Below are 13,749 nucleotides of genomic sequence, written 5' to 3' on the forward strand. Positions count from 1 at the left end.
ACCATTTTAAAGCACTTGGAGGAGAGGAAAGTGATCAGGAACAGTCAACATGGATTCACCAAGGGCAAGTCATGCCTGACCAACCTGATTCCCTTCTATGATGAGATAACTGGCTCTGTGGATATGGGAAAGCGTGGACGTGATATATCTTGACTGTAGCAAAGCTTTTGATACAGTCTCCCACAGTATTCTTGCCAGCAAGTATGGATTGGATGAATGGACTATAAAGTGGATAGAAAGTTGGCTAGATTGTCGGGCTCAACAGGTAGTGATCAACGGCTTGATGTCTAGTTGGCAGCCGGCATCAAGCAGAGTGTCCCAGGGCTTGGTTTTGTTCAACATCTTTATTAATGATCTGGATAATGGGATAGATTTCACCCTCAGCAAGTTCGCGGATGACACTAAGCTGAGGGGAGAGGTAGATATGCTGGAGGGTAGGGACAAGGTCCAGAGTGACCTAGACAAATTGGAGAATTGGGCCAAAAGAAATCTGAGAGTTCAACAAGGACAAGTGCAGAGTCCTGCACTTAGGACGAAAGACTCCCATGCACCGCTACAGGCTGGGGACCTACTGGCTAAGCAGCAGTTCTGCAGAAAAGGACCTGGGGATTACAGTGGATGAGAAGCTGGATATGAGTCAGCAGTGTCCCCTTGTTGCCAGGAAGGCTAACGGCATATTGGGCTGCATCAGTAGGAGCACTGCCAGCAGATCGAGGGAAGTGATTATTTCCCTCTATTCGACACTGGTGAGGCCACATCTGGAGTATTGCATCCAGTTTTGGTCCCCCCACTATGGAAGAGATGTGGACAAATTGAAGAGAGTCCAACGGAGGGCAACGAAAATGATCAGCGGGGTGGGGCACATGACTTATGAGGAGAGGCTGAGGGAACTGAGCTTGTTTAGTCTGAAAAAGAGAAGAGTGAGGAGGGATTTGACAGCAGCCTTCAACTACCTGAAGGGGGTTTCCAAAGAGGATGGAGCTTGGCTGTTCTCAGTGGTGGCAGATGACAGAACAAGGAGTAATGGTCTCAGGTTGCAGTGGGGGAGGTCTAGGTTGTATATTAGGAAAAACTATTTCACTAGGAGGGTGGTGAAGCACTGGAATGGGTTACCTAGGGAAGTGGTGGAATCTCCATCCTTAGAGATCTTTAAGGCCTGGCTTGACAAAGCCCTGGCTGGGATGATTTAGTGGGTGTTGGTCCTACTTTGAACAGGAGGTTGGACTAGATGACCTCCTGAGGTCTCTTCCAACCCTAATCTTCTATGATTCTCCCTGTCTCTTCAAGAAAGGGGGTTCCTGTATGGGTATGCAGGAGAGGCCTGAACAGAGATTGATGATAATGAAAAGGGAGGTGAGTTAGACATTACTGAAGATGTATAATGGTCTGGAGACCAAACGGTTCTTCATACCAGGAGACCATCCATACTTAGAAGCAATGGAGACTCCCGCTCAGCAATCACAATGGATCCTTCGGGTACCTAAAGTCTTGCAGTACCAAGCAGAGATGTGCTACCAAGTCGAGTTGCAGCACTAAGTGAGGTTGTGGTTCTTGTGGTCTGACTGAAGTGGAGCAAAGGCAGTAGTCCAGCATTAACAGTCACAGCTTGGCTCCTCTATGCCCTGGATTTGAAGGCTAAACAGAAATTACATTTCTGTGGGATAAGAGACTCCCTTTGGCAGTGAATGCACTTAGCATGTCCGTTACTGACTGGGCTACCCTCTCTACCCATAATGCAGTATTTAAACCTGCTGAACTAGGCATGCCACTCTCAGGGAGGATCTACTGGGAGGAAATAAAATAATCTTCCAAATAACCAGTAACTAACTACTACTAACGAAAAACTAAAATATACCAAGCTAGACTGCAGCCAGCAAATAGCCAAAGCACGCCCAATGCAGACATGCTAAGACCTGTCTCAGGCAGAGATGGCTGAAAAGGAACTGATGACACTTCACCTGTGCAGTCTGATATAGCCTTGGTGAAGGTCATGAAAATACCAGCAGCGCATGTGCAGGCTGAATGGACACTGCTAGTGAAAATCTCCGATCAAAGGTGTGTGTGACACTACTCTAAGAATAATAATGCCTTACGCTATGAGCAGTTCTATTGCCATCAGAATTGAGACTATTCATGAAGTAAGTTTCTATCTGATGCAAGTATCAATCAGAATTTGGGACTGAAGCACCCAAAATTAGAGAAAATTATTTGAAAAATGAAGCCAAGATGTCCTTAAAAGCCACAGGAAAAAGTATAACTAGGGAAGAAAAAAAAAAAAAAGATGCAGCAATGTTATAAGAAATACCAACTAAAATGTTCCTAACGAGAAATTAGACTGGGAAACTAAGGCAGTTCCTTCCTTTTATACTAAAGGAATATGGTATGGGCAAAGGGGGCAAAATGATAGGATTACATCTCCTTAACCAACAGGGAACTCTTTGTCCAAACACAGGGAGACAGGGTGAGAAAGAAAATGCTGACCTTGCATGAAGACATTGCAACACAGCTAACTATTATATGTGCAAATGTCTCTTGTAATAAACACAGGATTTCTGACCACTTTGTAAAAAGTAGTTTTACTAGACACAAAAACAGTAGCTTGACTTAACGCATTTCCTCCTTTGGAAGGGAGACAAAAATCCTAAAATTTGCAAAAACGCTAGCAAGTAACTACACAAATACTGCTACCATACTTTCCCCACATACGGTTGCATATTCACCGGGCTTAAAGAAGGTAAAACAAAGGAGTGGCCAATAAAGTAATTCTTTAGACACTAAAAATCAGAAAAAAGTATCTAGTGAAGTGAGTGAATGGCTGGACAGTTGCATTGCTCAAAGAGATAAGCAATACACAATAGGATTAGTTGCCATAGTACTTAGAAAACCTGGATTCCTTTATTTTGACATTTGACACCCAATGAAGAAACTTTTGCTTAACAGTATCTGGATGGAAAAGACTAATTTAACACAAAATGTGGAAGCAAAACCATGTCTCACACAAGAAAAATAACTAAATTAAGGTTTTCTCAGTCTCAAGTCTAATATTTTATGAAGAGCATATCTTAAGAATACAGTTCAGTAAAGGACAATGAGGCAAGTGAATACATGCAAGGTTTGCAACACAAACTATGGGCTACTTACAGGATATATATACAATTTTCATTTACAGAAAGTATAGGGAATGGGAAATATTATTTCTGACCTACATGAATGGTTGGAGAATACCCACAGGAACAGCAAGTTCCATGCAGAATACAGCATTAGTGACAAACAAGAAAAAATTCAATCTTCTTTGCATCCAAACATGGAAGGCAGTGAACAGGAAATTATTTTCATATTAATACTGATTCGGTATTCTTTATTTAAGAGAAAGTGGAAATATAATTTTGTTTTACAGAGTACACCAGCATAAGATTGATATTTTGATACATATAGTCACAAGTGTAAGGTTAAAACTCATACACAATGAAGTCAGAGCAAATCTATTACCATTCATTGAAGATTTAACCTTCAAAAATGGTGGTCACTTGTAAACACATTCCCTCTCCTCCCAACTTCAACTAAATACTGTTTTCACCATATTATCCCATTTCTCTTAGAAGGAGATATATCCACAATATTACAAAGAGAAATCTTTCTGAATAAAAGGCAGGACTTTTTAACTAAGAAAGCAAATATTTGTGAGTACATATGTTTTCATGTTGGAAGTGAATGCCTTGATCATAAAGAGAATGAGGTTTTGCTTTGGCTGTTATTTCTCCTTATCATCTCAAAATGAAAACAATCCCCTCTGGATAAATGTAGAAATCTTTATTTGCACTCAGTTCAGATAATATGCATGCTGTGCTAGGAGACAGATACAAAAACATCCCTGGAGAAAGTGAGTTGTTTCAATTCATCTCCTAAAACTCCACAACTATCAAACAGGAAGTATGGATATTTTTATCACTTAAAATATATAAACTGAACTGAATATGTACTTTTATAAAGATCATTTCCTTTAATTATTTGGATGTTAAACAAACCAATCATCAATCATTTTACCTTCTCTTTTTGGGACATTAAACTAAAGTCCAGTCTGATTTTACAATTTACAAAGACCCCAAATGCCACTGAAATACATGATCTAACCCTTTATTAATGTCATTCAGGATACCACACAACCTCAATTAGCCAAAATTCTCAGAGGGACACTGGGAACAGTTGAACAAACAGGATTTTGGACAAAAGAGGAAACTAGGCTGTCACCTTGGAAATGCTGTGCTTTAAGTCCCCAGCACTGCATCACAGTCAAGAGGGGTTGTAGGCCAGCTTGGTAGACTAATGGCCAGTTTGGTAGAGTGGTATCAAGCTTTACAAAGGATTGGACTATGGGTCCCAAGCCCTAAAATGCAGTAAGTGAAGATCCAGATGATTTCTCTATATGCAATAGAGCCTACAGGACACTACTGAGGAATTTATAATAATGGAGATTGTGTTAAGTAGAAAACAATTGCAGGTGGTTATTCCACATATACTCAAATATTCTGAAGAACATGATGGTAAGTGAAATATTATATGCCTGATTCTGGGCCGCAGCTGAGCTATGTTTTATCTCAGGAACAGTGGGGGTCAGAGGGGTGAGTAGAGGTGACTTTGAGGCATCTTTTTAGCTTCCTTCTCCATCAATACTGAAGCTAGCTGGCTGCTGGTTCTTTGTGTAAAGCAAAGCAGTCTCAAGACTGCTTTACTTTATGCTGGCTACCCAGGGCCATCCCTCCTTTCCCTGAAGGCAGTCCTGGCAGCTAGGGATTGTTGGGACAAAGACACAAGTGTATACTGCCACAGGACTCCTCCACACAGATCCAAACAGCACAAAGCAGCCAGAGTGCAGTCTAGGTTTGGGCCATATATCTCCTTATTCAGTTAGCATACCTCATTTTGCAAATTTATGTCATGTTTTTATCAAGACACAAAATAAGTCCCCACAACTACATGTATCAAGAAGCTTATTTATTCCTAGCTCACTGACCTGATGAGGCACAAGCCCAAGAGAGGTAGGTGGTTCATTCATTCTGTCATCACTGCTGCTAGCAACAGCATAACCACTGGCAAAAATCAAAGAAAGAAAATTAGAACAAAAGACTAAGCCTAAGGCTCGTGGAAAATCATCTTCTGAAATATCTGACAGAAAATGACATACATATTCACAAAACATTTTTGTTAAAAACCAAAACATTCCAGTTTTAAACCTGAAAACCTAAAAAATTGCAGAAAACTGTTGACCAGGAGAGAAAAATTCATTTGTGTTAAAATTTTTCATGGGGGAAAAAACATCATTTCCTTCCCAGCTCTAAGACATTTCCTTCCATAACCAGCTTATGCTTTAGAACCTTGATCTTGCAAGGGAACCCACTTGGAAGGTCCCTATCAGACTCACCACAGGCCTGCAAGGATCCCTTTCCAGCATCAGGGCCTCAGAGACATATCACTTACTCAGACCTAAATCATAACTTCCTTTATTTATTTTTGTTTTCATAGATTTTAAGGTCAGATGTGACTATTATGATTAGCTAGCCGGACTTCCTGCATAACACAGGCCAAAGAATTTCACCCAGTGATTTCTGCTTTGAGCCCAATAACTTTTGGGTTAAGCTAAAAAGATCACAATTTTTTTGGCCTACAATGAAGCCCCGATGGGCTTCATAGCAAATAGTTATGGTAGGTCCTCATTACAAAGAAATATGCAGCTGGAACACTAAGATTATTAGCAACCATTTTTTTCCTACTGCAAATGTTATGTTTTCAATACTTCTTTTAAAGATAACAAATGCACAAAAGCAATAGGCAAGTCAAATGTCCTCTCTTCAAACAAGAAATTAGCAAATTTTTCTAACCAAAAACCTAACTGTATTATTGTAATAATGAAGTCTGCATTGCATGATATACCTGTATGTTTATTAATATTCAGAACTTACGGGACTTCTCTAAGTCTACTTAATGTGTAATAAATACCAGAGAGAACTGTTCCTTCCCAAAAATACCTTTTGTCCTATAAACACCACACTTTCCCCTCAAATATGACTCACCCTTCTGGATGCTGTAAAACTGAAGCCATTAGCTCTACTGCAAGGGCTCCGGCTATCATTGCTAATCCTGGTCGACTAACTGTGCACTGCTGATCCAATGTCCGATCCCTGGTGGACTTAAAAGAAAAGCAATATATATATATACACACACATACACACACACACTTGAAAGTACTTAGCTACCCCATTACACAAAAATTTTTTAATACCCATCATTCAATGAATACAGGGTGGCAGTATTTCTCTGAATATCAGTAAAAGGGATTTGCTATAAGCAAACATCAATTACAGGGACAAATGAGGTTTCATAAAGGGATAATTTTTAATGCAATAAAAACATAAACATGAAATGGGTCCACGGTAACTATTTGCACAAAGCTCTACTCACATCCCCCGGTGCTACAACATCATTGCAGAAGTAGCAGCCAAGTTTATAGCCAGGGATGTTTGAAAAGAGCGATGATCCCAGGAGATCAGCAGAGCAGGAGGCATTGTTGGAACATGAATCACCAGACTCCTGCTGCTTTGGTTTCTTTAGTCCATGTCTCATCACAACAAATGTGTCAAATCCCAACGCAGCATTGATGACCAGCTATAAAAAAAAATAAAGAGCACACATAGCCAAAGAAAAAACAGCTTATATGTTTTGATAATTATAAATAGAATTTTATTACTTACAATAAAATACAAACCACAGTTAAACTGTTAAAGAATGTCAAATTTCTTCATATAATATATTTTCAGAAATACTATCTGGAGTTAGATGAACACATACAAAAATGATCCCATCATCAACATGGACACCAGGTTTAATGAAGCGAGTTGAATTGCTGAGTTTGAGCCCTACAGAAATGCTGTGCTCAGACTTGATGGGGTTGAGTTTTCTGAAAGGGTAAACAATAAACAAGCTTCTCTATAGAAGAAGTTGTGTGTATTTGTGTTCCAAAGACAAAAGGGGAAAAAGTGTAAAAAAAATACCTTCCCCCCCACACCCTCAAATGAGGCATTCAGAACATAAATACTGGGTTAAACTAATGACCCATTTAGTCTAGTATCCTGTCTTCTGACAGTGGCCAATGCCAGATGCTTCAAAGGGAACAAATAAAACAGGGCAATCATCAAGTGATCCATCTAATAATCCACTCGCAGCATCTGGCAGTCAGATGTTTAGAGGTTGCATCCCTGACCACCTTGACTAATAGCCAGTGATGGTCCTATCTTCTATGAACTTATCTAATTCCTTTTTGAACTCTGTTATAGTTCTGGCCTTCACAACATCCCTCGCAACAAGTTCCACAGGTTGACTGTGCATTGAGTGAAGAAGTATTTCCTTTTGTTTGTTTTAAACCTGCTGCCTATTAATTTCATTGGCTGACCCCTAGTTCAGACAAATACTTATCTCCAACTTGGAAAGGGCTCTTGTATGACCCAATTGTTTTAAAGTATTTTTTGAGAGCCTGCGTCTTCTGTTTATATCAAACACAAGCATAGATGTTATATTTAAAAAAATGTTTGAAAAGGCATAATTTATGTGTATGCCTGTTTACAAATACAGCAGCCAGCTTCACATCCCAGATTGTATCAGTAGCCATACATTTGTATACAGGTTTTCAATTTATTGTTTGTTTATTTTACGAGAACTTTGGCAGGATTCTTTCACAAACCCATGGCAAAATTAGTTTCTCACTTGTTGAAACAATTGAACTGGATGTAGAAGTGATATAAACTCCATAACAAGGCGATCATCATTAACAGTGTGCTAAATGCTGCCTCCCATAGGTTCTTCCTGCCTAGGAGTGGAAAATTCCAGACGTTTCAATCCTGGTAATTCAGTGCTGGAATTTCCTGGTAATTCTTCCATCAGGAGATGGGTTAGTCCTTTCTTCACTGCTTGCATTTCCCAGAGGCACAAGCATACGTGACAAGGCTCCTTGCCTGCATGCTGCTACCTAGTGACCCAAACTTTCAATGGTCTCTGGCCACTGTAGCTCCTACAGGAGCTGCACCAAGCTCAGTTGCTGCTGACCCTGGAACTTCTCTCAGATGGACTTCCATATTTAAAAAAAAAAAAAAAAAAAGCAGTGAAAGTCAATTTGCATTAAATTGTTCCTGCTTCCCCACGGGTCCTTTTGTGGAGCAGAGACAAAATTCTAGTAGAGTCCTGCCAACTTCCTTAAGGGAACGTACCATAGAGGCGGCACTCCTCATATCACTATCTCCAGCACAGACAGACGGCCCTTCACTTAAGGAAGTGGGGAGAATTGGGGCATTTATAAACTAATGTAACATTTATAAATATAGGGCCAGATTTTGATCTACTAAAGTCAGCGGGATTTGATCTACTAAAGTCAGATCTCACTGGTGTGACTAAGACTGAAATCAGGCACAGTAGTTAAACAACATCATTTCTGGCTCCAACTCACATTGTGTTTTCCAATATGCCATGTGTGGGTTTTTTTTGTTTTTTGTTTTTTTTGTTTTTTTTTAAACACAGTAGATTCAAGCAGAGCTATTGAAGTATTCTGAATACTACTTAGCCCTGGTCTACACGGGGAGATCGATCTAAATTATGCAACTTCAGCTACATGAATAACGTAGCTGAAGTCGATGTACTTAGATCGACTTACCATGGTGCCTTCACCACGCTGAGTCAACTGCTGCTGCTCCCCCGTCGACTCCGCCTGCACCTCTCATGGCGGTGGAGTACAGGAGTCGACAGGAGAGCAGTCGGGTCGATTTATCGTGTCTAGACTAGATGCGATAAAATCGATCCCTGCTGGATCGATTGCTGCCTGCCAATCTGGCGGGTAGTGTAGACGTACCCTAAGGAACAGTAATTATTTGCAGGATCAGTCTTTCATTTCATTTGAAATACTATTCAGTATTTTCATTTCATTGTGATTTGAAATGTAACTCATTAAACACTCCTATGTGAAAACAGAAATGCAACACAAAGCAATCTGTCATCCAAAAAAGAGAGGTTCTGATGAGCAATACCAGTAATTACCTATTTAAGGCCCTCATTCCTGTAGAGTCAGAAAAGGAACCCAACACTCAGGATACACACAATTCTATTCTCTCCTCAAACCATATAACAGGGATTTACTTGAGCATGGAACCGAATATCAAAAATAAAATATGGGATAACAACCATTATGCCTGTAATAGGACTGATTATAGGATCAACAACTAGACCAGCAGGTTTCACTAAAAATATGGATGAGACATAGCAGGCTGTAAAGTTAATTGCACAATTAGCATGTTGAAAGGCATACTGTGAAGCCAAGCCAAGTACTGTAATGTTACCGACTCTAGATAGGCAGTTCTAAAAGCAATTAACCGATCTGCAGTATATTATTGTAAACATAATGTCAGTTATTTAGTGGGATTTGAGCCCTCAGGAAAAGATGGCCAGTGTTAAAACATTCTGTATTTGTATCAGGGTGACATGATTTAAATCAAAGTGATCTGACTCATCAATTTTAATCATGATTTAAACAAACAAACAGGACAGCTTGATTTAAATCGATTTTAATCATGTTTTGCATTTGTATATTGTAGTTATTTTCCTTAAGAAAAGAGGATCATCATTGGTTGGTAACCAAAAAAACATGTTGATTTACAACAAAATATAGCCTTTACACTAAATTTCATGCTTCTTTACGTTAACTAGGTGCATACTTTATTTAAGCAATTATGTAGCTTAATTTACATTTATTCAGATTCCTATTTTTTACATTTTTATGTTAGAAAATGTTAAATGATACATTTCTTATTTACTAGATGATGATTAATTTTGTTATTCATTATTTGTGCCAAGTTCTATTTGGATAGAAATTGAATTAGATTAAAAATGCACAAAAAACATTTAAAATGGTTTTTCATCAGTTAAATAGAACTACCTTAAATATCCTGGATATAGAAAAAAAAGTAATTATCAAAACATGTTTTGCATTTAAAATTGATTTATTAAACAAAGGAAGTATTATCTGTAGTTAGTGAATTGAACTGATTGTTTATGGTCAATAGGACCTTCAAGATTTTAGAACTAGTAGATCTCACCCTCTCACACCTAGTTTTTATTCATAGATTTGGAGAGGAAAACAAGCTTGCCTTCTTTTTCAATTCTTAACTTATTCTTAACTTTGAATGAACTAATCATTGAACTGAACTAGTTGAATAAAATGAAGTGAAGAAAATATTCTCTCTGCACCTGCAGAAGAGGCAACTGCTATCAGAAGCTGGTTTAGCACTTGAACAAACTCTGGTTCCAGATGCTTCACCAGTGACTTCTACCAGTTCAATGGTCTAATCCTTCTTGAAAACTTAAGCAGCAAACATGTACATAAATCTCCCCACTGTATTTTCCACTGAATGCATCCGATGAAGTGAGCTGTAGCTCATGAAAGCTTATGCTCAAATAAATTTGTTAGTCTCTAGGGTGCCACAAGTACTCCTTTTCTTTCTGCGAATACAGACTAACACGGCTGCTACTCTGAAACCTGCTTAAAATTTGTGTTATTTTATTTAAATTATTTAAATAGATAATAGTAAGTTTAGCCCTTGACATATGTTGTAATAATTTCACATCTTATAAAATAAACCTATACTTAATTTAAATAAAAAATAAATAAAATAACCCTGGTCTATGACTAGGGCTTCCAGGCACTATAGTAATACAATTATTTATTATTAATAATAATTATCTGTAATGATTTTAAAGATTGTCCTAGGAATGTGATGATTTTCACAAATGTGTGCATTTCTAACAAGGGTTTTTCTTCCTTATTATATATAATTGTTTATCTTCCTCCTCAATCCTGTGTAGTGACATCACAGTGCTGAATCTGTGACAACACAGCCAGTTCAACAGCAAGCAATCCAGGATTATAACTTCATTTCAACATCAAGCACACAGGACCTCTGATAAGAGGGAACAGCCCATATTCAAAACACCAGTAGTATAGGAGGGATTGGTAGCACCACCTATTTTTAAGGCTGCCTCACACATCCCACCATAAGACTCTGTTTTCACTTGCTTATAGCTTTTCCAAACTTTAACAATTTGAACTGAAATTTTTAATGTCAGGTGTCTACCTCAAGCTGAATGTTTTCGAAAAATTTCAGCCAAAACAGCTCATCTCTTTTCAAGAATGAGGCTAGGGAAATATACTTTGTTTTGTCCACATTAAAAACTTCTGGTGACCTTTTTTGAAAGCTCTAGCACCGCCATACGTCGGAGCAAGTATGCTGAAATTTGGCAAGGGGTGCCCTTTGTGTCAGAGATGCACCTTTTACCATCCCTGTGAAAATTACCCAAATTTGGCCAAGTTTATCAGACTTTGAAAAATCACAGTTTGTATATGCTCAATAGACTTCTCAGTTTTTGCAACTAAATTCCCCAAAGACTCTGAGCATCAGGCTGAGCAGGACTTCCCAGTAACTGCAGCTCTGGGCTTCTACAGGCCAGGCCAGGCCCAGACACCTGCACTAAGAGGAAGGAGCTTATCTCACTTGTCCTCCCAATGACCCCCTGTTGAGCCAAGGAAGATGACACTACCTGATTTGAATGCCGAGGGGACAACAACGAGATCTGCAGCGAGGGAGTAGATTGGGAGAAGGAGTCCTGGGTACAGGGACTGGAGGCTTGCGGGGGTGGACAAAGAATATGGGACTGGGAAGGGTGGACCTGGGACTGGCTAGCAATGAGACAGACTAGGAGCCAGCAGATTTTGGGGGGGTGGGGTGGGGGAATGAGACTGGATTAGGAAGTAGGGGGCAGAAGCACTGAGGCAGAGAGAAGGAAGACAGATCTGATTAAGAGCTTGAGTGTGGGGATAGAATTGGCAATGTCAGAGCAAAGATGCTGAGATAGGGAGCCTGGCGGACACTGAGATTAGGAGAGGAATCCAGGGAGGGATACTGAAACTGGGAGGACTCATTCACTGCACAAGATGGACCTGCTCTGGGGATAAATCAGGATTGTGTAGTAAAGAAAGCTGCTGTCTGTAGGTCCCTTGCTTCATTTGTTGCAGAATCTGGATAGTGTATAATAATTCCATCTCCAAAGCAGAGTTTGAAGAGTGTGTGGTAAATAAGGCATAGGGCCACATACTGAATGACAAGGTGAAAATTTTTTGAATAGCTGCTCATTAAGTGAGCACAGTTCATTCTGTGCACTGAATGAGGGAGGGGTCCCGTGGAAAAACAGTATGATATTACAATTAAAGACTATGTGATAATGCATATGAACAAGTGGCCAAATTACAGTTGCACAGGCAACCCTAATTCTGCCATTTCTTAACTTTTGAGTGCTTGACTTTGCAACCTTAATAATGGTCTTTTAATGTAGTCTTTTGCGTGTAATATTTAAATAGCTAAGAGAAATTCAGATGTGACTGCCAAAGCACAGTGTGGACTGCTGAAAAGTCTGGATCAAGAAAGAGGATTATACAAAAACTCATTAAGTTTCTCATTCATTTTCATCTGAAGACTCGCAGGTCAATATGAAAGGACATAATCGTTCATCAAATTCCTCTTATTTTTCAGTAGTGTGGACCATAAATGACTTTACCCCCAGCTGACAGATCAGAGACATATTTGATGGTTTGTCTACTATTTTAACTCTAAATTTTCTTCAGTTTGTCCCTTGAAGCACAATAGTCTCATTAAAATGCTGGGGAAGAGTCCGCACAGTATAGTGCAGCTCTTCAGATTCTAGCTTTTAGATTCTTTCCCTTCCCCACAATAAAGTCAAAACAGTTTAGCTGACTTGTTTAAATGAAAAATGTCCTCCCTCTATCTTCATATCATATTAACATACTTGTCCTCGTGCTATTTTACTCTAACTATTCCTCCCTATAAACAGCAATGCAGCTGATTCTTAAATACAGTATTCAGTCTGAGATAGCTCTTTAATGTTTTTGGACATGGGAACAAAGGCCACCTAAGAAAAAACTGGTGTGACCAGTTGGGTACTGTGTTGTCAAGGAATTCAAAGAAAACAATAATGATATATCTTGGAACCACAAGTGGCAATCAATTTCAGAACAAAAAGTAATTAAACTACTGGGTTTCCTGGTGGAGAAATATTTGTGCAGGCAAAGACTGAGGCAGGTTTGAATTAAGTCAGTCTGTAGCCCCAGATACAACCATGTGTGATTCCCACAGTGGTCGATCCCCTCAGAGCCTGGCAGCGGGTTTCAATGTTAAGATGAATGGACCAGTTCATGTTTCTTGGACCTATGGTTTCAAGCTTTCTGAAAAGTCAAACAAGCATCACTTATTCTCTGGTCACATTTTCAAGCTTTTCTTTGCATCCAGGAGGGCAAGACACAAATTGTGTTTGTAAATGAAAAATAAGAATCTTCTCTCATTATGGAGACTCCAGAAACTGAAGTCCTAGGCACAGACCTTTACTCACCATACCTTAATATGGAGCTGGATAAAAGGATTCAGGCACATCAATGACTTTAATGGGGCTCCATTCAGGCATGAAGTTTCAACTGCACAGATCTCATTGGCGATCAGGGCTATTGTTGAGATACCAAAATCTTCTTGATTATAAATGGCCAGTGTTCATATGTTTATAACTTCCTAAAGAATTCAATTTTTGTGGAGTTTTTTTATGTTTGAGCTCCATTCTAAAGTGATTTTTGTTGTTGTTGTAGTTTTGAGAATA

General features: G+C 39.1%; 1 protein-coding gene across 23 annotated transcripts in view; it reads right to left on the bottom strand.

Moving 5' to 3' along the window:
* The window catches only part of ATG7 (autophagy related 7), a 327,788-nt gene that overhangs the window by 257,028 nt on the left and 57,011 nt on the right, over window positions 1-13,749 (bottom strand). For 22 of the 23 annotated variants that reach the window (XR_006292251.1, XR_006292252.1, XM_043551500.1 and 19 more), the window contains 3 exons: window positions 6,457-6,660; window positions 6,069-6,184; window positions 5,012-5,087 (listed from right to left, as the gene is read on the bottom strand). Coding sequence is in view for 21 of the 23 variants with exons in the window: in XM_043551500.1 (XP_043407435.1) it covers window positions 5,012-5,087; window positions 6,069-6,184; window positions 6,457-6,660 (396 nt within the window). In the remaining 2 variants the exon portion in view is untranslated. The other variant, XM_043551511.1, reaches the window with a different exon arrangement.

This window comes from Chelonia mydas, chromosome 7 (genome assembly GCF_015237465.2).
Source record: "Chelonia mydas isolate rCheMyd1 chromosome 7, rCheMyd1.pri.v2, whole genome shotgun sequence".
Classification (NCBI taxonomy): domain Eukaryota; kingdom Metazoa; phylum Chordata; order Testudines; family Cheloniidae; genus Chelonia; species Chelonia mydas.